The sequence below is a fragment of the Pimephales promelas genome, chromosome 13 (assembly GCF_988280905.1).
Source record: "Pimephales promelas chromosome 13, fPimPro1.hap1.1, whole genome shotgun sequence".
NCBI classification, from domain to species: Eukaryota; Metazoa; Chordata; class Actinopteri; order Cypriniformes; family Leuciscidae; genus Pimephales; species Pimephales promelas.
In genome coordinates this window covers 25,061,312-25,086,508 of record NC_142781.1, presented here as the reverse complement: position 1 = coordinate 25,086,508, position 25,197 = coordinate 25,061,312, and the positions used below count along the sequence as shown (strand labels likewise).

General features: G+C 38.1%; 1 protein-coding gene across 2 annotated transcripts in view; it reads left to right on the top strand.

Annotated features, from left to right (window-relative positions):
- Window positions 1-25,197, top strand: part of nbas (NBAS subunit of NRZ tethering complex) — a 153,234-nt gene that overhangs the window by 65,455 nt on the left and 62,582 nt on the right. Inside the window, exons 34-41 of one of the 2 annotated variants that reach the window (XM_039692017.2) lie at window positions 214-371; window positions 992-1,063; window positions 6,096-6,266; window positions 6,761-6,874; window positions 8,622-8,745; window positions 12,630-12,706; window positions 14,861-14,998; window positions 23,697-23,926. In XM_039692017.2, the coding sequence (XP_039547951.2) occupies window positions 214-371; window positions 992-1,063; window positions 6,096-6,266; window positions 6,761-6,874; window positions 8,622-8,745; window positions 12,630-12,706; window positions 14,861-14,998; window positions 23,697-23,926 (1,084 nt within the window). Of the gene's footprint in view, window positions 1-213; window positions 372-991; window positions 1,064-6,092; window positions 6,267-6,760; window positions 6,875-8,621; window positions 8,746-12,629; window positions 12,707-14,860; window positions 14,999-23,696; window positions 23,927-25,197 lie in introns of both variants that reach the window. The other variant, XM_039692016.2, reaches the window with a different exon arrangement.

Here is a 25,197-nt window from a genome sequence, read left to right as displayed (position 1 = left end):
AATAATTGAATCAGAATTTAAAAGGCAGTCTTGAATAGCGTTCAACCCTGGAAAACAGTGTTTTTAAGGCTCTCTTAATGTGATTTATTTATTTATTTTGTTTTTTGTGTGCGTTTCTTTTGAAAGTCTCTCTATGGCAGTTAACATCCCCTGTTCAGTATATGACTATATGAAATAAATTTCTTGTTTTCTTTTTTTACTCTGTCACTCTAGGCTATAGTGATGGTTGGGATGTGTGTGCCGAGCTGGGGCAGTGTGAGACGTACTCGCAGCTCTCTGCCCGTCAGGAGCTGATGGCATTCTCCCTCACACACTGTCCTCCCAGCAGGATCCAGAACCTGTTAGCGGCTTCCAGTTCCCTTCAGACCCAGGTGCAGTTTTGTCCACTTAAACTGTTTTTATATATGTATGGAGAGAAAGAGATGCTTGCTAGTGTCCTTGCATAACCAAAAAAATTCCAGTTGTCAATAACCAGTAATTCATTTCTGATACTTCAAGTAGAAACCAGACTCCTGACCTCCACTGCAGTCAAACATTTGCCAAGTTTCCTGCTTTTTTACTTCCAGAGTTTTTGTCTATATGCATATGTTGTGTTGGACGCACTAGACAAGCAGACACTAGACTTAAAATGGAGCTTTTAAGTTTTAGAAATCGCCGCCGGCACACATACTATTAACCCCCGAGCGCTCTTTCCAGCTCATGCTGCCTCTATCTCTCTCTGTGTTGACTGCTTTGCTGTCAGGCTGCTTCCAGGAAAGACCTAAAGTAGATTTATGTATACCAAGATAGATTCCACACTGAAACACTCAAAAGAAAATGTACTGAGGAATGGAATTGTAATTTAAATAAGTTTGACTGCGGTGTCAAATATAAATACTGGCAGAACGATTAAACATTTAAGGGCAAAGAAAAATGGAGGGAAAAAAAAAAGGAATTACGCTGAAGGGCATGAATGAAAAAGTCAATGTTTTGCTCTCCTCTCGTGTCTTAGGTTCTGTACCAGGCTGTAAATTACAAGATTGATCCCTCTCAAGCCCGGAGAACAGGCAGCGAGCTGTCAGAGGTAAAGAACAACGCTTCTGTATACATCACGTCAGAGGTCTTTATTTAGTGTGACACTTTGAAGAGCAAATATTTGTTGAGTGATAAATCTTTGCTAATTGTGTTCCTTGAGTATTGTGCATTTACCTTTTATACAACAATTTTGTGCTACTCTTTCTGAGAAGGCTGTATGTGAATAGTTGGTGCCTTGGTGTGTCCAGAGACTTTTCTTTATCAACATGAACATTTTCGGTTAATTTATTTGGAAAAAAACACATTAAGGGCCTACTCACATATCGCGTCTTTTGCGCGCTCAAGTTCGTTGTTTCAAATGTATGCGCGCTCATAATGGAAGTGACGCGGTTGCATTGCAGCGCACTCGTTTTTTCCAAGTGCGTCCGTGCCGCATCGAGATCAAAACATCTTAACCTTTCAGAATTCCGCAAGCGCACCATAAGCACACCATAGGTCACGTGAGACCCACGTGAGACCCAGGAGAATGCGGCGCGCCCAATGTTTTGTACACGTTTTTAGGCGCTCTTTTTTGAATGGCGCCAAATGCATTTTTACCATTTTAAATGCCTTTTCCCTTTACTAGTTGTAAATGTAACTGGTCCTATCTTGTGGCAAAATTATTTTAAAGCATATATAATAAAACATTAAAGGGTTCATGGCATGAGAAATCAAATTTCAAATTTGCCTTGATCTTTTGATTTATAAGAGGTCTATGTACCATTTAAATATCTTGCAAGTTGCATAGCTTAACATGTCCTCCTCATTATAAACGGTGTCAAACAAGTGGGTGGTTTCTTTTAAAAGTGTCCCAGATCACATCGGATGATTATGTGTTGGTTCAGAGCATTTTGTTTTGTAAAAGTGACACAGTGGCAAAAAAAAAAACATTGTTGAAAGATGAAGCATCCAACTGTATTGGATCTGAGCTGACAGCAGCTGCATCACAACTCGTAAGTAAATGATTTGATGATGCTTCGTCTGTAAATTGTGGTTTTACAGGTGTAATGTTTTTCAAAACACTTTCTCGCGTACAATAGCGAGTGGGCGTTGATACTGTTTTCTGTGCAATGACGTTAGCCAATTATAACAGTGGCTGTTTACTGACATGCCCTCAAAGGAGGTTCTTTAAAACGGAGCATTTCAGACAGAGGGTCAGAATGACGTTTTTCCACGTGCATATTTGTTTTTTTTTAAGCAAAAATGTCATGACCTCTTTACACTATAATGATTATTATATTAAAGCACACGTTATTATATTTTGAAGATTAAGAAGTTACCTTTTTTCTCTTTTGAAATGATGAACAATACATTGTTCCCAGTAAGTCCATGAACCTTGAATAAGAAAATAAAAAGTTTCAATTTGGACTTCTTTGCTGACTGTAAGCTTTCATCATCACACATTTTAACATGAGCACCCATGCTTCATTCATGGCTATGAAATGGCAAATCTTCCCCTGGATTATTACATTATAGTGGGCTTTAAAGCACAGCCTCTGACTGAACTATGAGTTTAATGCCTCAGTGACAGAGTGACTCTGCATTTTTCATATGGTGTAAATATGGCTTCAGAGCCCAGCTACTTGACTCATAGCAAGCACTGTTTTCACCTCATCATGAGAAAGGAAACTGCATGTTTAAAGTTTCATGTGCACAAAAATAGATTTGTGTAAATGTGTGTGTTGTTTATGGGGTAAGTGTGCGTTTAAAACTGAATGAAGTATTGATGAGGGCAAATGCGTGGTTCAGCTTTGTACACACAATCTAGAAGGGCAGTGTGAGCTAGTTTTCATTTCCCTTGTTTCTGGCATTTTTGAAAAGTTCACCTGCATCCCGGTAACATGTAAACACCTGCATTCGCTTTGTTTTGTCATGTTGCTACAGAGAGCTGGCGGTGCTTTGCTCCATTGATGGTGGAGAGCGTTCTTGCTCAGGAGTCAATTTACGTCCCTGTGCCTATACCTTCATTTATAATGCATGTTGACTTTAGTGCAATGAGATGACTATAGTAGTGCTTTTGTTTGTTTTCTAGGCTTAAAGGGATATCTTTGTTCCTGCTGGGATTTACTCTAGTTTCTTTGTGTCTGTATTTTCCCTGCTGGGTAATTCTTGCCTTAGCATATTTTCTACCTACTTACAACATGATAACATTTACAGTCCTGAATGTCCATGTTTATTTGGCGTCCACTTCTGACACAAATCGTTATAGTTAAGTGTATGTCAAATCTCTTAGCCTGATTAGTAGATCTGTTGACTGGTTATATAAAAAGAAAATAAATTAAATGTCAAGAAATCCACTTTGGGACTGTCCTAGCCCTAAAATCAATCCAACGTCAATATGAAATCAAAATTGGCACCATGTACTTTCTTAATGGTCTTAATTAAGAAAGGTCTTACTGAGTCTTATAAAATATAAAATTTTAATTAAACTAAAAAATGATTTAAAAATGTATTTAAAATAAATCACAATAGTACTTACTAGGACTACATGTTAGAATCCTGTGATATTCAGTAAGCACTGTTTTTGGAGGTGTCAAGTCACCTTTATTTATATACAGTAGCACTTTTAAAAATACAGATTGTATCAAAGCAGCTTCACAGTGATAACATGAAAATAGTACAACAAAGTTTGTTTCTAGAAGAAAATTGCGTCATCGTCCACCTTAAAGGAGCTGTATGCAAGATTGTGGCCAAAACTGGTACTGCAATCACTTTCAAATTAGGGTGTATCTGTGCCTTCCCCCATGACTCGAGGTTGCCAGATATGCTGCAGGTTCCCGCAGGAATGTAGGCTGCTACAAGAAGCTTCCAATGGCAAGTGACGAGTCTTTTTCTGTTAATTATTTATTTCGGACTTTGTAACAAAGTATTTTGGATTCATACCGAGTTTTTTGGGGTTTTGCAACGTTAGAATTTTTTTATCCGATTCTGACACGTTTGTATCTGCAACTGTGGTAACTAGAGAAGAGCTGGCAACCCGAATGCCGCAACACTACTCAGTCCGTGATTGGTAGATCGGTGAAGGGTGACGCATCAGAACAAAACACAACTTGACGACATCAACATCAGTCAAAGGCTGCGACTTGACTTTTTAAATGACAATATCCTGGCCGGACTACTGATGTCAGTGATATAAGTATTTGAAATGAACATGATTTCTTAATATCTAGTGACTTATAAGGGAAAATTTATGATTAATTGAAATAAATTTCTTGCATACAGCTCCTTTAAGTAAGGCAGATCACGCCGGTATTGAGACGAGTTTGTTGAGGATCAGTATCGATGGCTATCGTGTCGATGAGGCCTTCACAGGGCTGCATCATGGATGGGTCCAGGTGCAGGTCCACCATCTGATCTGGATACAGCTGGGATCCGTCTGACTTCAGTAAACAGGAAAGGGACTGGTTGACACTTCAGGACTGCATTGTCATCGTGTCCAGGCGTAGATCCTGCATCAGATCTGGATATGGCCTGGATGCGGCGAACTGCAGTAGACCTCGGATAAACAGAGAGACTAATATTAGCATAGATGCCATCCTTCTTATGATGTAACAAGTACATCAGGATTAGTAGGGAGTGTTCCCGGTTCCAGCTGAACTAAACTATGCAGCCTAAATTTAATTATAGAAGTCTATGATGTGTATGCTAGGCCAACGAGATTTGTTTTTAGTCTAGATTTAAACTGACAGAGTGCGTCTGCTTACTGGACTATGTTAGGAAGATTGTTCCTAAGTTTTGGTGCTAAATAGGAAAAGGATCTACCGCCAGCCTCTTGGGTGGCCTTGGATTGGGGGATGACCGCCTGGTGCCTCCAATACGACACCTCATCAGTTGTGCACCCCGGCCTCATTGGGTATGGGTATTTTGGCCTTTTATCACAATACACCCTCACCCAAGGCTGGCCCACCACAAGCTGATGAGACCTTGGCTCAATGAGGTCACTTGGCAGCCCATATAGACGTCTTCTGCTCCAGCCACAGCCAGTGACTGCTTTCTTTCGGTCTTTGATGGTCTTCCGCTGAGCCAGTCCTCTGATTCCTACCTCCTCTAGGAACCTTGTAGTTGAACTAGCTACAAAGCCCCTGCAGCCCACTTCGACTGGATGCACGTTTACCTTCCAGCCCTGGTCCTCTGCTTTGACAGTCAAATTTGCATCCTTTTACTTTCAAATGCCTCATCGATGGCTTCCCACAGGACTGTCACTCCCAATATAGGTTGGTCGCTGCTATTTCGAGTGGGAAGATGAGCCTCTGACTTAAGTCTACCCGCATTTCCCAGTCCCGGACTGCATTCAGTGGGCATGAGTCTGGAGGCGATCGTTTGGTCTACCGTTTCTCCCCTTTCCGGACGAAGGATGTTGGTAGGCGCAAGGTAGTCTGGGTTTCCAGGGCCCATGCATTGACGGTTACCCTCTTATTCTCCAGTGTAGCAGTGTCCAGGCACTTCAGCACTTGGTTGTGTCTGCCTTGCGTAAGGCTGGTCTTGCAGCCCGCCAGGATGTTTTTCAGGGTTTCTGGGGCAAGACAATGAAGGCAGGCTGGATCCTCTCCAAAACAGAGATGTAGGTTGGTTGGAGAGGGCAGAACATCATATGGAAAAGCTCAGCATATTGGACTCCACAGCTCGCTCCAAGTGATCTTCCTCCTCTTCACACCTTCCCATCTCATCCATCGGCCTTGCTTATTTACTAATATATGACATCGGTATGAACTTGTTCTTTTACAGTTTTAGCATTTTATCATATATTGTCATGTATTAAAATAGTCCAGGTACATATTTTTTTTTGGCTATATTGTGCAATAAATCAAAGCATCATGGTCCTGATTTGTCAAGTTAATTCTCTTTTATTTGTAAAGCATTTAAACTTTTTGTTTTCCACAGCAGCTTTAGAGAAAATATCACTAGTGAGAAAGCTAAAGGTGCCTCTAGAAAGCAGGAAAAAAAAAAATCTGTTTTAATATGTTTATTATTTTCTGTAGCTATAACCACTGTAATTTGCTCATTATGGCTCATGTCTTACCTTCCCTGGCTGCCCACAGCAGGCTGGAGCTGTTGTTCCTGGATCCATTTACCCCACAGACCTGCTGCACAGAACCACAGCCCGCACCATAGAGGTCCTGACCAACACCACCATGACTACCAGAGCCGTGCTGACCACTGTCAGTGACTCCCACTGGTGGAGGGAGTCCCTCAGCTTACTTCGCCCATTGCATGTAAGTCGCATTTAAATTCAGGCTGAAAGGTTTTGTTCACCACTCTCAGAAGTATAACCTCGCTCCATTATGCATCACTCCTCTTCAAAACATAACCGCCAGGAACAGTTTGGACAAAGCTCAACAGTGAGACTTGCCTGCACATTTTTTTGGCAGATGTTGTTCTGCCATTAAAACCTGGCATGATTGAATGAACCTCTCCCCGGCCGACGTCTGCGCGTCTCTTTGTGAAGTGGTTTGTTTTTTTGAGTTCCTGTTTCTGGTTTCCCAAGCCAGAGTCCTTCCTGTGAAATGGTTGATGACAAGCAGAACTTGTGCATTCCTAATGGCCTTCCATAGTGACTCACAAATCCCGCCCCCCCAAACGGCAGAAGGATCTGGCCCCATACAAACGTTTATGAGCATGGCTGAAACATTAATGGTTCCTGCATGCGTGTCTGTGAATGTTTTATGAATATCCTATGAATGTTTAATGAGCATTTATCTCCTCTCAGGGACAGGCCGCGGATAGAAGCCGCACCGGTGCGGCCAATCGGAACACAGATCTGGAGAGGCAGGGATGCAGTCCTTTCTACAAGGAGCTCTTCGATGATCCATACATCAATGCGGTAAATTTTACTATATCTCCTTCCTTCTGGTTTGCATCTGTCTGTGTTTTTCTCCCACAGCTTTATTTTCTCTCTCACTCTCTATCATCTCCATGTCTTGCCAAAGTCACTGCTGTGATAAAGGAAAATGTAAATATGAAGTTTAGTTCTGAGTTTTAATGAGGTTAAGGATATTTTGTCATTTAATTACACTCATGTTGACCTTCCTCACCGGGACACAAAAGCAGAAATTTAATAATGTACAGATCACTCTTTTCCATGCAATTACAGTGAACCTTTCAAACTTCCAAAATGAAAGGTATTTCATAATGTATCAGAGGTCCATATGACTTGTGTGCTTTATTTCTGGAAGCACACTTTAATAGGTTTATGTGACAAATATACCAAAATTAAAGAGCTGGTGAGCTTTTCTACTTCTCTCAAAAACATAAAAGGGATGTCAAGAGTAATAAAAGATAATAATAATACATCATTTTAAATTTTTTATCTCCATCAAAAATAACACAATCTTATAGCATAATAACAAACAAACAAACCCTATCTCAGGTCATTGAAATCTCTTTGGGAAGAGGACTTATGGCCTAACTACTATGTTAGAAGATGAAACCTGGGACATGATCTTAAAAACATTGCTCTTCAGTTAGCTCTAGGCATAGGCTTATTCAATTTAAGGTATTCAAAGGTCTAGGGTGCGACTCTGCCAGATATTTTCTGAATTAGACCCCACCTGCCCATTCTCTGCCAGCTTCTCTGTTTCATTCTTTTTGGTCCTGTTCTCCTAAGTTATTAAGGTTTTGGGGTGGAATTTTTAGTTGTTTTTCAGACATTTTTAACAGAGTAATAGACCCCAACCCATTTACTGCTTTATTTGGGGCTTTTGCGGAAAATGTTAAACTGACAGATTTAGAGATGGATAATATTGCACTATGTTGGCTAGACGAATTATACTAATTAATTTGAAGCTGCCATCTCCTCCACTTTTTGCAGTCAAACTTGAAAAGATTAAATTTGGAGTTAGAACGAAACCCGACCTTTTCTTAACATCTTGGAGCAACATTTTTAGATTAATTTAAGGAGACAGAAACTTGATTTTATTTCTTCCTTTTTCTTGTTTATTTAGGTGTTTATATGTACATGCACACATTAGGCTCGTATGTACTGAAGTAATGATGCTGAAAATTCAGCTTAAAAAATTACTGTTGATGGGCCGTTATCGACGTTAACGTCGATATACGATATACGGCTATACTCGGTATAGTACATATACTATATGTCGCCTTTAATCTATTCTCAAATTTACGGTTTTAATTTTAAAATGACTTTGTTGAAGAGAGCCCCATGATGAAGCTCCACCCCCACTGTACTGAGAGTCTAGCTCCGCCCCTGCCCATTTACAAACTACCTGCGAGAATTCGGCAGAATTCAAATGAGCCAATTCAATCTAGATTACTCTAGATTAATTCCAAGATTACAATGAGATTAATCTAGATTTAAAAAAAAAAATATTTATGCTCACCACTAAAAATTACATTTTAAAATGTATTAATTTTTGATAAAATAAATGCAGCTTTACTGAGCGTAGAATACTTTTTTTATTTTTAGAAACATTGAAATATGTTACCTACCTCTTTGACTTTTGAATTGGAGTGTATTTTGTGTTATTTGGGGGACTGATTTACAAAACAATTTAAGAATAAGTAAGCAAAAACAAAAGTGTAATATCCCCTCTCCTCAATTTCTATTTCAGTCTGAGGATGTGTATTCCTCGTACGTCTACACTCCTCAAGAAGACTTTGCAGAAGTTTTACTGCGGACGGGCAAACTGGCTGAAACCAACAGCGAAGGACAAAATCTCTTTCCTGCAACTGAAGGTATTGCTCCTTATATAAACAAACATTTACATCTAAAATGAACTCTCATCACGGTGACTAGTGACCTCACCCGCCATCGGTCGTCATCACCCTCTTGTTAGTCGCAGTGTCCTTGCAAGGAATGCTGTAATCTTTGGCCCCCGGGGCAGCTTCCTCAGCCTGGCCTCGCCTCTCACTGATGTATCACCACTCGCCGGCTACATGTCTTGGAGAATAGCGTCATATTGATTAATTAATGTGTACTCACCGCAAGCAGACAGCAGTAAATAATGCGTACCCTCCCGATACAAGAGAGATAGCGGCTAGTCAAAATACCAAGGCCTTTTGCTTCAAGATGGATGAGGCGAATGAAAAAAATCAATGCAGAGTGATGGGACGGGTGCAGGATCTTTGGTGGAAGAATGCAAATAGCGAATCTCCCTTTACCTCTTCCTTTCTTATCCTCTCTTTTAATTCCTCCTGTGTCACTGTCGTTCAGTTGCGCACCACAGGCATAAAGTCACCTTCGTGAGGGAGAACGTGAGATGAAAGGAAAGTGCTTGCGTCAGGCTGATAATGCTAAATTAATGACCCGCACGCTAAAACGTATGCTGAATACTCTTCCTATAAAAGAGTCATGGTTCTTTGCTCTTGTTTAGATATTGCGCGCATGTCCTCTCTAATCTCTGTTCTTATGTGTGAAATGCTTAACGGTTATGAATTAGGGATGCTTTCCGCTTCTGATATGGTCAGCATTTTTTTTTTTCATCTGGGCATCACACTTCTGACTATGCAACAGTATTATTTTTTCATTCAATTTATAGTTGTTTTTATGCATGTATGACAACGCATTCTTAGAGCATGATTTTCACGTTCCATGCATTCACACCGCCACCGGCGAGAGCGTCAAAGTCACCGGAAGTCATTCATTTTCAATGTGAGCTGGCGGACAGAGCGGCGAGGAGAGTTGAAGTGAAGTCAACTTTATGGTAATGAGCTATGACGTGGTTTGGCGGCAACCAATCGGTAGAAGTTCTCCGCTTGAGAGGAGTCCAGGGAACACAGTCCTGTAAACTTTGGTTCTGACTACTTTAGTTCCCAAGCAAAATGGAATGTGAATTCGATAAGAAGGTGCGCAAAACTATTCATAGGCATCATTTTCTCGCTAGAATGCTTGTTTTTCAGCAGGAATGCAAATTTGACTTGGACAACCATGAAAACAAAAGCCACACCACACAAATGTTTTAATTGTATTATTTAGTTAGCAAACATGTCTCTATAATTGTTAAGTTCTTTCCATCTATCAATTTCTTACTTTCACATTTAAAAGATTTCATGAGGTTAACTTATATACCCTACTTGTGGTCAGTCTGCACAAATAACGATCAACATGCTTGTTTGCTTTGCTGAACCTTTTAAACAAATTTTGCCGCTTGTGTGACCGCACACCAACTCTGGCTTAATTAACACAAAATAGGTGTCGTTTACGTTACAATATAACCATCTCTTAATAAATGCTTTTAATTTTGCTGACATATTAGAAGTGCTTTATTTTCCTAGCCGTAAAAAAAAGTATATATATATATATATATATATATATATGAAGTTCATATGCAAAAGCCTCTAAATGCCATTTGAAATTTTCTTCTTTAATGATGATTTTTATCAAACTTGTATATTTAAGTTCAGTAATTTCACTTAAATAACAATTAATAGGTAATTATCATTGCCATTTAAGTGAAATTACTGAACTTAAATATACAAGTTTGATAAAAATGATCATTTTAGAAGAAAATTTCAAATGGCATTTAGAGGCTTTTGCATCTGAACTCTTCATATATAGGGAAATCTGTTAACCCTTTATGCGCCAGAGGTTTTTCCTAAAACGTTCGATTTTGACATCTTCATTTCAAAAGGCTATATCTTAAAAGTGATAAAGATAGAGACTTACTGTAAATTAGAGAAATATTAAGGATGACCCAAAGTTTATGTAGGGATTACATTTTCCCATCTAATTTGTATATTATGACGTCATATGGTGGTGAGAATCTTGAGTCACATGTCACATGTTTAAATGATAAAATGCAGCACTCCCCCCCCCCCAAGATGTCCCTCACCTTCTGTAAGCTATATTTCACAATACTGAATGGTCAGGCATATAGTAAGTAGTAAAGTAGTAACTGTGTAAATCATTAATAAATGATATATATATTAATAAACACTAATAAATGGTAGAAACAAACCGAATGCATGTAGCAGTTGGCCTTTGCTGTAGAGATTTTCCATTTATTACATGAAGTACAGTAGGCACTCTGATTCCATGTATGGGGCACATGACATACAAACACAAGTAGACAAGACCTGTTTAGTTCAAAAGCTCACTCGCCACGGTACAGATCATGAGTGAGATGATACAAGCAGCGCGGCCAGAGAGTGCACAGCTCAGACTGCTGTCATTGTCATTGCCCCCTAACTGTCCTATGAATACATCGACCTCATCTAACATACCCAGTGGCATTAGACAAAGTCTGTTGTTGTTTTTTTGTAAAAAAAAAAAAAAAAAAATATATATATATATATATATTTATTTATTTATTTATTAATTAATTTATTTATATATATATATCCTGTCAGTGTCGCACGTGAAGATTGGAAGGTTCTTTTTCCTTAAAGTGCGTCTATCTTTTTGGTCTCTCTCGTGTTCTTTTAGAAAACACTCACACACATACACACTCTAGAATAGAGCAGAGCACAAGTTTTTAAGTATAATGACAGCCTCTTTCTATGATCAGTTTTCGATGTTAAAGGGACTTTGAGGAAAGATGTGTTAGAAGAATCTGTCAGAACAGCTGAAAACACTAAAACATTTACTGTTAGGAACGCTAACACCTTTATTTCAGCACACACGAGACTCTCTCAACTCCCGCTGTTTTTGATAACATTGTCGTGCAGACAATAGCAGAATAAAACCTAACACTGTCTGCAGTTCTGTAAAAATGGGAACTGATGGGCTGCTGAAAAAATTACTTGCCTCACCCACTGATCGTATTTGAGAGTCTGGTGCTGCATATGTCTAGCCTGGCAAGCCAGACCTACATCAAGATGTTAGGTCTGGGAACTCACAATTGGCATACCTCAGTCAGAGGGGCGGGATAAATGGTTGTCTTTCAATATCCCTCTGCATGCAATACTGTAGGTTAGCGCTACAACCAACCAGAGCAATGAATGGCTGTGGCGAAGTGAGTCCCATGTGTTTTCGCACCAGCGGAGCTAGTTGATATATTAAACTTTTTCCATATCCGGTCATCGAAACTCCGAACATATCTTCCTTTTTTAAGAATGACTTAAGTGACGTTCTCTTAACTCCAAGTCTTCCAGAGTTGCGGCCAAAGCTGATTCGAAAGACCGCTGTTCGCCAGCAGCATCTTGTTTGTGTTCAAGTAACAGGGAAATCACCTATATAAAATCACGGGGCAGAACAGTCACAACTCTGCCGTCATTGTGTTAAGCCCATCCACCAACGGCTATACACAATGAGATTGACCAGAGTTGGGTTTCTCTACTTCGAAAGCCAACGGAGAGTTGCTAGACCACACTGGCTGCAAAACAATTTTTGCTGTGGATGTGTCTGTCTCACAAATAGAAACCAAACAAACAACTAATTGTTCTGCTTTTTTAAATTATATTTTGGTCCTGCACCTGAATCTGAGTGTCATAGTCTCAATATTACTGTTACTGTCACATTTCAGTTTTATGCACTGCCAATGAGATTTTCATCTCATTTTCATCCCTCCCTCTCTTTCTTCTGTCACGTCATTTTACAGTACAGCGAGGTGCTCTGAAGGAATAACTCTGAAATATTCTTCCTTCTTTTTTTTCTCTCCATCCCCTGTGTCATTTCATAGTGCTCCTTCAGCTGGCCAGTGATGCTTTTCCCAAAGATATGACACTCGCTCTAGCCTATTTACTGGCTCTACCTCAGGTGAGTTTGACTGCTCTATTTGCAGATCTCTCTCTCCCTCTCTCTCTCTCTCTCCCTTATTTTGAGTGACTGTGTTTGTGCCTTAGATTATAGTTTTTCATAACTGTTTCTTTCACTGTAGTCAAAATTGTGTCGTATTGAAAGATAAAGCATTTTAAGATTCTCTGTAAATCTAATATCATGTCTAATGCTTACAGTATTAGCCTCTGTCCTGACTCCTGTTGCATCAGGGGCCTCCATTTGAAAGTATTATTACATTTTTCTGATCTAGATTGCTAATTGGTTCATGCTCTAATAAAATCATGTAAAAAAACAAAAACATCTTTATGTGCTTAAAATTGATAGCATGTCCCCAGTGATTCCTCTGTTCATTATCAGGTGAAGTTGGGTTGAAATTGATGTGGTGTTAGTGTGGCCATTGTCCTCTACTGCTTTAGCCTCGATGGTCCTCATGGGTCGAGTTCGTGACACATTCGGTCACTTATCCTGCTTATTATGGACATTACTGCAAGTGTCAAGCGTCCCATTGTCCCACTCCTTTTTGTCCCACTCCTTTTTGTCATTTTATCTCTAAGGTTTTACTTAAGACAGGGATCAACAACAACAAAAATCTGATTACATTTTTGTGGTCTGAACTGAAAACAACAAACATGTTCAATTTAGAATGAGAAGTTTCTTATTTTATTTCTTTTTTGACATATCATGTTTGTAACTTCATGCCGGTGTTATTATTGTTTTAGAATTTTTTCATTTCAATTTAGAATAGATAAAAAGTTTTCATTTTAGTATTTTCATGTTTAATGAAGTTCATGTATAAAGCTTTAGAATATACTTTTCAGAACTAAAATTAATTTGAGGCCATTTTTAATTTAAATTAAGTCAGTTTTTCCTTATTTTATTTATCTTTTTTGTTAATAAGAATTTCATGGCAAACACAGTACACAGATTGTCTCAATGTGTCTAAACACACTTGTTTTTGCTCACTCTTTCCACATATAAATGCAAATTCACACTATAAAATACATATGAATGCCAAATCAGCGGTTTTGGACACAGTACTGTATATATGCAAAAAGTCTTAAAGGAAGGGTAGGCAATTTGCGGCTAGCTAGCTTTGAAAGCATAATATCCCACCCTCCCTTCACAGCTCTCCAGAACGTCACGAGATGAGAGAAGGCGTACCTCATGTCTCAAAGCACATAACGTTACAATAATAATGAACATAAACAACTTAAAAAGCACTGACCTGTACCACCTGACTGCAGCAGATTTATTTCTGCATTGAAAGTGTTGCCATTGAAACTCAATATGCCATTGAACTGAATATAACTCACTGCCCTTGACTGAAAGGCTTTTGCAACTTTAATAAAGATTTATCTATACTTAATTTATACAGCGAAGACTATGCAGTGCTGTTCTACAATTATTTGTCCTATTCGTAATTGGATTATTTGTTCTTATTTTATTACTGACTGTTTACTTCTCTTGAATAATAATTTACATTAATTAGGCTTGCAGTTTTTGCTCTAGTATCAAAATTGTAATAGATAATTGTGATATTTTACTGGTATCTAAACATTTGAACTGACCCAACCAGGCCAATAGAAAATATCTTTCGCATTGAGCCCTGCTGAAGCAGGTTTAAATATGCACTGTGTTATTAAAGTCCCCCTGTAGTCAATCATTGTATCCCTTAAAACTCATCTCTGATCACCAAAATTACATATTTAATTTTTTTTTTCTTTTTTTTTTTTAAAGGAGTCTTAAAATAGCTTGAATGTAACTCTACTCCCTTTCCTCATTTAGTGTCGGTTCTATGAATATGCAAATTAACCTCCTCCACTCACTCACACCAGCTCAGAGATCCACTCGTTGACGTGATTGGTTACAAAGTAGTTTGTGACGTCAGAAACACCCAAAGTTGTTGAGACTGTCTTTGGTTCACAAAATACAATGGTGTTTACAGGCATTAATAAGATTCACAATCTTTTGGTTTCTACCTAATGCATTTAAAAATGTGAAATGCAGTGAAAATAGGTATCGTATCATATCGACCTCGTTCTGGAACAAGTGTGGTATTGGTGCACCCCTTATTGAAAGCCAAGTAAGATGAGTGTACAGTGTGAACACGCCTCTGTGTTTTTTCGGTTTCAGGTTTTGGATGCTAATGCGTGTTTTGAGAAGCAGCCCCCATCGGCACTGTCACTGCAGTTAGCTGCATATTACTACTCTCTTCAGATCTACTCCTGCCTCGCACCCTGCTTTAAAGACAAGTGCAGCCCGCTTTACCGGGTAAGCGTGCACATACACTTTTCTCTCTGTCACCCTCCATTCCACAGCCATTATTCTTTATCTGGCACTATAGCAAGTTTCCAAACACTTACACGAGTCAAGAACAGAATTCATTTGCGATACAATAAAAGTTCTCACCTTGAAACGGGCCGATAGAACAGTATCAGCTTTTTCGCTCTCTTTGTTTTGCCCATTTCTCTGCACATTCCACCTCTGCCTGTTTTGCACGTCTTGTATAATGTCGTTCTTTTCCTCTTTTCTTGTAATATTTCAGGTTTATCTGCATTACACATGACAGCGCTTTACCGCTTCTCTGCAAATTTTTGCATCCTCTCTCTGCACGCCTCTTTTCTCATTTTCCTGTTACTCTTTCCCTCCGTTCCATTATCATAATTCCATCTTTCATTTTCACCCTCAGTTGCACCTCAGCATCTCTCTCTCTTATTCTCCTCGTAAGTCTCGTCACATCTCTGTCTCTCTCTCTCTCTCTCTGGGTGTGTTATAATGATGCTCCTCTCAGTTCACTTTGAGAGTCGTTAGTTAACGAGGAAGGAACTCTGTCTAGGTCTTCTCCCTTCACACCATGTTTTTCCTGACCACAGGAATCACCAAAACACCTCATCATTGCGATGAGCTCTAATAATCCTCATCATGAAGGTCAGCGTTTATGTGCTAGTCAGCTAAAACTTCATAAAATCTTTAAACGATCATGAGCCAAGTCTTCAAGGTTTCTCACAGGAATGGTCAAAGTGATGATGGTAATGCGAGTAATGATTGTTGATTAAGTATTTCTTTTTGTAATTTTCTACAAATATTTTGAACAAAGAAGCGTTTAACCTTCAGAAAATGTTGATCGGCAACTGTCAGGATGTCAAACTAAATATGTTATTTTATATAAAATTTGGAACATGGTACATCTAAATTAGTGCTGTCAAATTTTTTTATGTAATTAATCGCACATAACATCAAAATCTGTAATATAAATTTTCTTTTTATGATTTTTCATCTCTAAATGAATGTAGAAACAACAAAGACCATATATTTTAAATATTTGTTTATTGGCATTTTTGTACCGTGAATGAAGGCCAGTATCACAGATGCCAATTTCTGGGGATAAAATGAGATGGTTCTCAGAACATGAAATCCACGGGGAGGAGTCGGATCCAGATCCAACTCCTCCCACCTTACATACCCAACTGATCCCTAAACCCAACCCTAATCCTACCCATCTCCACCCCTTGGATCTTTATCTGACTCCTCCCTGTGGATCTCATGTCCTGCATAATAGTTAGTAAGGTAGTTTTTGTAGCGTTTAAGTTTAGCTATTGGATAGGATTAGAGATGCAGAATAAGGCATTGATATGAGTACTAATAAACAGCCAGTATCCTAGTAATATGCAAGCGTATAGGCAAGTTAAAAGAATTTAACCCTAAAAAAAGTACCTTTTAGTACCTTTGTGCTTGTGCCTTTTGATCCTTTAAAGAAACTAAACTGACAACCTAGTTTATTGTATTTGTGGAAAGTGCGATGTCTGAGTAAAAACTTCTTCTCTGATTGAAAGTTTGGATTCATCTTAAAAAGATCATGAAATCGAAGGGCAACTTCTGGTCTGCTTGTAAAACTACTGTAATGTTATAGTCATAATAAAAGTGAACTTTGACTGTACCCCTAAATTTTTGAAACTTTGACTACTGAAAGATGTGAGTGTAGAGCCTGCACTGAATTCAGAAGGAAAGCATAGAAGTGCACACCTTTTACAAGTTTTATTGGATGGTGATTGTTGCCTGCGAATGTTGAATCAAACTTTAAATACAAATACTGTCACAGCTTCTCTTTTTTTTCATTTACATTTTAACATTGTGTATAATTGGAATAGACCGTATATATAAATGGTGAATCCATTTCAATATGTACACAAAATTGAAGAGATTTTACGCTCTCATGTTTTCTAAAATATGGCTTAGAAAAGGAGACAAACAAGGAAAGAAAATTATGAGTTGGAAGCATACATTTTAATATTTGCACAAAGTTTCTGTGAGCACTTGTCTTCTGCTGACACATGATTGGCAGTTTGAAGACATTTAGTTTTAATGAACTAGACCTGAAGCTAATTCTGTGAACTCAAGTCCTCCAACTTTTTGCTCTTGTTAGCTTGAAACCATCTGTGTTTGTGTAAGAGTCTTTACACAGCTCATTTCTGAGAGCTGTCACTTAGTTATCAGCTCTCTCCTTAGCTACTGGCTGAACAGGTTTTAATACAAAACAACACAAGGAAACGTTCTTGTAATTATATTGCAGTGTGAAAAACATAAACCAGCACTGTGGCTCTTTCATGCGTTTACAAAGAGCACAGATACAAAGTCACAGTTTCCAGGAAGATGAAGAAGTACTTGTAAAGTGGCATTTTATTATTATTATTTATTTATTTAATTAAAAATGAAAATTCTGTCATGTTGTTCCAAACCTGTATGACTTTCTTTTTTACCAAAAAAATAAATAAAAAATTAAAAGGTTATTGCCAAGAACAGTGTGTTCCAAACAACACTGGACCTCTTTGATGTTTATTATTGTGTTTCAAAATATCTTCTTTTGTGTCCGAAGAAAGAAATTCATACTGACTTGATGTGCAAATGATTTTAGAACTTGCGTTTTTGAAAAAACTGTTCTTTTAAAGTCAAGCTATTTTACTTTTTTTTTTCTTTTCTATTGTCCATTTCAGATAGCCCTTCCTCTAAATGACGCATAAAAACAAAAACAAACTGTGATTTTTCGATTTACAGTACATGTCATTTGGTCGATAATTATTATAATTATTTGGTCCATAATTACAGTAATGTTCAAAGTTTGGGGTCAGTAAGTTTCTTATGCTCACCAAGGCTGCAATTATTTAATCTAAAATACAGTAAAACAGTAATTATGTGAAATTATTCACTAAAAGGTCAGCTGGTATCTTGTATCTATTCAGCGGAAAATGAGTATTGGATGCGTCTCAGTTATTTCAGTATCAATATGTTTTGAGAGAATTATTATTTTAAAATGTAGTGCATTCCTGTGATGGTAAAGCTGAATTTTCAGCAGTCACTAAGTGCAACAGAGCCTGCCAACGTTTTAAGCGACTTTGGTTCCGGAAGTATTTTTTCCATTCATTTCTCTCGTAGGGATTTTAAAGCCTCAGTTACACCTTTATAAACCATGAACCAAGCCAACCAGCAACAAAATGAATCATAAACTTACAAACTTTGATTTGAAGCTCAAACGTATTGAAATCGGACAAAAAATGCAAAGGTACACGACTGTGTACTTAAAGGGATACTGCACTTTTTTTGGAAATAGGCTCATTTTACAACTACCTCAGGGTTAAACATTTGGGTTTTAGCATTTTCAAATCCATACAGCCAATTTTCTGATATTTAGAAGAATATCAGTAACCAGACAGTTTCTGGTCTCATTGACTTCCATAGTAGGAAAAAAATATACTATGGAAGTCAATGGGACCAGAAACTCTCTGATTACTGATATTCTACCTATATTCTATCAGAAAATCGGCTGAATGCATTTGAAAACGGTAAAACTCGACTGTTTAACTCTGGGGGAGTTGTAAAATGAGCCTATTTCCAAAAAAAAAGTGGAGTATCCCTTTAACGGCTTTAGTAACGGCCTGACGACTTGAATAGAAGATGCCATCGATTAACAGCCTTAATCGATGGCATCCTAAAAAGTTATTGTTGAAGGTTAAATGAATGGAGTTGCACTCTACTACTTCAGTCTTCAGTGTCACACAATCTTTCGGAAATCATTCTAATATGCTGATTTAGTGCTCAAAAACATTTATTATTATCGATGTTGAATCCTTTTTTTGAATTCTCTTTAATGAACAGAAAGTTCAAAAGAACAACGTTTGTATGAAATGGAAATCTTCTGTAGCATTAAACATTTCTGGACAGATAACTGAAACACTGAAGTAACTGAAGAAACCGTGAACTGTGAGATCTCGTTTTGGCGTTTCGCCCTTGAGCGCACCAGTTAATCCCAGGGCCGCTCCAGGTTCCTGCCAGGAGTGCACAATAAATAGAACATCCGCTGAAAAAGCACACTCACGTAAGGCATGCCACAAGTCTATCATTTGTTTTCATTTTATGTGCTTTTAGCATTGTTCCGATTGCGCCTCGGCAGGAAAATTAATGACAGACCCTTAAGTTACTTAGCCAAGCCTGTTTCTTTCAAGTCGGAACTGCAATTTTGAATGGCCTTCCCTTTTAACGAGCAATAAAGAAGGTCATGGATGGAAATGATTGTTTGTTGATTCTTTTCAAGGTTACAGTTCGCTGGATTCACGGCCAAACACTGCCCACAGGTGCACTCAGAGTGATTATGTTTTCCAAGGAAAGCTGGGGTAATAAGGGGCTAGCGTTTAGTGTGCACCGTATAGCGATTGGCACATCTGCACGAACACACTCTTCTTAATGGATTGTAATGTTCCTCTGTGTGGCGTTGGTTAAATGCTAGAGAAAAATCCATTACCGCTGATGGAAAGAGAAAGAATATGATATTCTGTGCGTTTCATTTCCACCTGTTCTCTTTCAAGTGACAAGTGACATTTCGCGTTGGGTTTGCTAATCCATTTGTCTCTTCATTTGCCTTTTCTCGCTCCCTCTGCCTCTCCACTCATTTCTTTCATGGTAATCCATTTATCCTTCCTTTTCTCTTAATTTAAACCTCCTCATTCTCTCGCACACAACACACAGTTTATCTCTCTAGGCCGTCACACATCATTCCCGCGCTTTCCTTTGCCTTCTCTCTGTTTTTTTTCCCTAAGCAGATCCCCCTCAGACATCATCACTATCACAGGCAGCACATGTACGTGTTGTTATTGAAAGCAAGTAGGTCTGTAGGAGCGTGCAGTCGGGCCTCTGGATGAATTCGGCTACATCTGAAACGGCGCACTGCCTTTGCATTGCAAATTAAGCCCAACAAGATGTTTCTTTCAAATCTAAGTGCATAATTATGTTCTCTGTGTAGGAATGAGACCGTGATCCTGTTGTACTGTGACGCCCTACTAACAGTGAGCAAGTGTTTTCTCCCGCAACCGGTGTTGTTTTCTCTTCCCGATTCTGTCGAAACGGAAAGCCGCCTGTGCTTTAAATGGGAGAGGTGCATCCCTGGAAAAGCATGCTTTCTACTTTTATTTGCCTAAGGGAAAGAGCTGTGATCTTTTGAATTACTTCAGTTTAGTGTAATCACAAAGATCCAAGTCTTTAGTCTTTTGTATAGCGTAGTGTTAAAAATTCTACTCTACATGGTTTCGTCCCGTTAAAATCAATCCAAATTTAAACTTTCAAAAATACATAAATATGAACAAGATACATTTTGTGTTTTTGAGATTTGGAAGTTTTGACAAAGCCTATGCTATACTGTACATAGACATTTCATATTAAATGTTATTTTGAATGTAATTTTTTTACCCACTTGCAACATAAATGTCAGAGAGTGTAAAGATAAAACTCTTGGTTTGACTTTGTTCAGAACAACGTTCTCCGTGTGTGATTTGGCTTTTTTTTTTAATTTACAACAGGGAAATAACTTCTAATCTATTTTTATACAGTATAGTCTTCAGTTTCACATGTGTCTTCATAAATTATTTTAATATGCCGTTTTTGTGCTCAAGAATAACTTCTTAGCAAAAACAGAAACCGATAAAAAAATGTCAGGATTTTTCATACAAAGTTTAAAAGAACAGAATTTATTTAAAATGGAAATCTTTTGTAACATTTTAAATGTCTTTTCTGTCACTTTTGATCAATCTAATGCAATATTGCTGTTACTTTATTAAAAGAAAAATATATGTTCTTATCAATTATTTAGATATTATAATCAATTATTATAGTTAAAATATTTTTTTAATAGAAAATAATCCAACTAGATCCAGTTTTAATGTATTTACTACAGATATTATTACAGTACCATAATACATATAGTATATAACATTTAATTTCCTAATCTTGTCACATAGGATTGTTGCTTTACAGTACTTCATCAATAAGTTGTGAATTAAAAGCGCTTATTTGCATTTCTGAATTATCGTCCCATCTGTAGCTATTGCTTATTCTAATCTCCCTTGATGATGTTGTTTATTAAATGATTCTGGGGTTAAATCCCTCGCTCTGAGGGTGCTGATTAGCTGAATCGTCCCCTGTAGGGCTTGAATTGCCAAACCATCGATTACCAGCCCAGATCTATATACAACGCATCCATTCCCTGATGTGGAATAACAGACAGACCTCCAGTAAGATTATAATGTGGCAAGACAGCTAAAAGACTACCTTTGGTCTTTGAAATCTACTTACCGAGACATTGTTGCTTGATAAACACATTATTAACGATTGACGCATTTACAGCCGGTGCAGCGTCTGTCGTGCACAGCGCAAGCTTGTAATTTAATATTGCAGTCTGAGTACCAGCGAGGATGCAGTGATTAGTTATCAGCTTTTTATTTGATGTTGATGGATGTTCCTTTTAACACACCATGTGCTTTTGTGTGTGTGTGTGTGTGTGTGTGTGTGTGTGCGTGTGTGTGCATGTGTGTGTGTGTGTGTGTGCATTAGCCATCAGTAGGCGAAGCATTAATCCTTTTAAACAAACTCCTTTTTATAATAAAGCCCCATCCAGCCATATCTTTGTTGGTTGCAGTCGAGATGCTCGGTGTGTGTCGTTCTGTCTTTGAGAAGGGAATCAAAACGCTGTTTAGCATAATTGTCAGAGTGAGAGCAAGATAGCCAAACCACAGAGAACACAACTGTTCATCATAGCCTGCAGCAAATATATTCAGCCCACCTATGCGCTCATTATATTTAAATAGGTGTTTGTAAGCAAAGCACATCATTTTTTTCAGCCCAAACCTTTTGAGTGTTTTTAGATGCCGCAGTTATCATTATTTTGATTTGCGATTGAAAAAAATTCTAATCTCAAAGTGTGAATGATCAAGCATTCGATTTTTTTTTTTTTTTTTTTTTTAGGCCTTTCAGGAAGGCACCAACCCGATTACCTCTGCACTCTCGTACACACCTGTGGACGTTTAGCATAAATGCGAAATGGCCTGTTATTTTACTGCACTGAAGACTACAAACATGCAAATATGCAGTGAACCTCGCACATTAACCCACCCGAAAAGGTCTTTTAACACCATTATAGGTAATTACGGTCTAAAACCCGCCTGAATTCTCGGGCGCGTGCGCCGCAGGGTCGGTTATTATAGTTCACAAGCCTGATTGCTTGCGCACAAAACACAGGGCAGGTGTGAACTACAGGAAGAGAAAAAGATGGATAGGAATTGACGGATAAGCCACAGGCTGAATCTTGCTTGTGGTTGGATTGTCACTCTCTAAAGACACAGTATGAGAGAGAAAGGGAATAGCTGGATAAAGATATTTCATCATGAAAGAGCTTGTCTCTGAGAGGGGGTTCAAATGCTCGCCATATCCATCCATCATGTCTCTTTTCTGTATCCCACAGATCAGTGGTTCACAACCGGTGACCTAAAAATGAGTTGAAGGTCTGTTCTGGTCACGGACAGTGGTGGAAAAACTATTTTAAATGCAGCTAACCATAAAAGTGGACCTAGATTCATGTGTCGGTTGGTAGAAGTTGGCAGAGTTGAAGATGCCAATTGGGTAAATGAAATGATGACCGACTAGGACATGCTATGAGGATAAACCAGTGGTGTTATTGTCCATTAAAACTAAAAATTCTTAATCCATCTGTCTCTCATCCCTCTATCCTGCTGTGGTCTTTATCTACGTTAACACACGTCTGTCATGTTGTGCTGCATTGTTTTAGCGTTTTTATTTTCTTGTGGCTTGTTCTTCACCTCTTGCTCTCTTTTTACTGTCTTTTTTTACTTGCCGCATTGTCAGCTCAGAACAGGCGCCGTTTGGTCAGAGTTCAATAATACACAATCCCACACAGCGTCCCATTATCAGATTCTGTTATCGCACTCAGGACATGTCGTTGTAATAATTTCCATATAGATTAGTGTGTAATCATTCTATTTTCTGTTCTTCTGTCAAGGCTCTTAACCTGTTCATTTCTCTTCGTGGCAGACTGAATTACACTGAATTCAAATTCTTACTTAGCATAACAATTGCAATGATGTACCGTAGACCACAGGACTGGAGACAATATACGGGTTTAGAAGTGTGAGACCACATTATAAATCTGATATTCAGAATTTAGTTTAAGACTAGAAATAAAAAAGAAAGATTATTATATTCAATGGAACTGTTATGCTATTAATGTCATCAAGCAGGAGTTTTATTCCAACAGTTATTTGCAGAATGAGTTTATCATCATCACAGTTTTAACCATTTTCAAAAGTACCTTTGAAAAATGTTTTATTTTAATTTAAGATTATGTATTTTTATTTATTTTATGATTAAGATTGACATATACCACCTTGTTCTTGCAATGAATGGCCTTCAATGCTGACATGTAATTAAGCCACTGCTATTTTTTTTCCTACTACTAGTAGGTTACTAAATTTGTTAAGAGATATTTTCTTCTGTTGAAGCTCAATATGCTATTTGGATCATTCTCAAATCAGACTGGAGAATCGTATAGAAATATTCTTGAATTCCTTTGATTATTCGTATTATTATTCCTGTTCCTTGTAGTTGTAGTCTTACGTGTCTTGTTTCTATGTAGGCTGATCCAAGAGTGCTGATACGTCTTGTGACCAAGCATGTAACAGACCATGCTGGATGCAATTGGGATGAAGAACTGCAGGCCCTGATTGGTCAGTTGCAACTATACAGTGAAAGATTGACAGACTTTACTCAGGCTCAGGTGCTACAGGGACTCGGCCGTGGAGTCGATGTCCAGAGGTTTACCAGCGACAACCAGTACAAGAAAGAGACTATTCTGGGCCTGGCTGAGTAAGTATTGTGTGCCCGTGTGTACTACTTCAAAAACATATGAATGCTATATATATATATATATATGTTACATATTTTTGAATAATGGTAAAGTCATACACTCCAATAACAGGAATGGAAATTATGAAGTGACCTTTTGCCCAGATTACAATTTAGCACACTCTTGACATTCACAAAGAATGTGTGCAGAGTTGAAAAAGAATGACACATCTCCTACATCTTTTAATCTGTCTGTCCTCTGAATATGACTCTCCAGAAGAGAAGCTCATTTTTCAGGATTTATCTTTTGATCCATATCATAGCCCTGGCTTTATGGAGCCTGAGAGACAGTTTTATAAGGACTGGAATCACAGGTCTGGGGTGACTAAGGTCTAGCAAGATTTGGTGAAACGTCCAATGATTACTGTAGGGGTTGCAAAATGAAGTTCCAGCAGCTCAGGGCAGATCTGAATTGCAAGAGCTGCCAGAAAAGGGATCAAATCATTCTTTTAGAACAAGAAAGATCAGGATTTTTACGTATATGTTACACCTGGACTTTGATGGGCAGCCATTTTGGTCAAGATTAGAAATAACAAGACACTGAATTTACCTAATTATGCTTGAATGTTTTAAAAAATGTTTCATTAAAGATTTAATTGAAATTTTCTGAAATATATATACACACACACACATATATATATTGTTCATATATATATATATATACACATTCATATATATATATACATTTTTGTTCCTTTTACTTTTTGTCTTTTATTTACCATCTCTCCAATGATGTTGAAACACGTCCCCCCCGGCAGCCCCCTAAATTAACATAAGGATTATGCATTAGCACGCATTGTGTATTATCGTGCAATTTATATGCGAAAATGATTTTTTACGTGTATGTGATACACAGTTTTCGCGTGCATTTGATACGCAGTTCATTTGCATGTAAAACACACGCACCCCACAACACTAATTCTACCCAAACGTATAATACACACGCACCCCACACCCCTACCAAACCTACCCAACCAACCCATGTGTATCATATGCATGTAAAAACTCATTTTCGTGTATAAATTGGCTATAGAGACACATCTAGTGTGATCGGGTTGATTTATGAGAAGCGCTCGCTCCAGTTCACACGCGGGGGCCTCCGTTTCCTAATTATATTGCCTATTATATTTGCTTCTCGTTAATTGATCCAGTCAATTTGTTGATGAAAACATTGATTAAAATAAAGATACAATTTATACAAAACGAAATTCACGAAACTTAAGTGGTCAGAA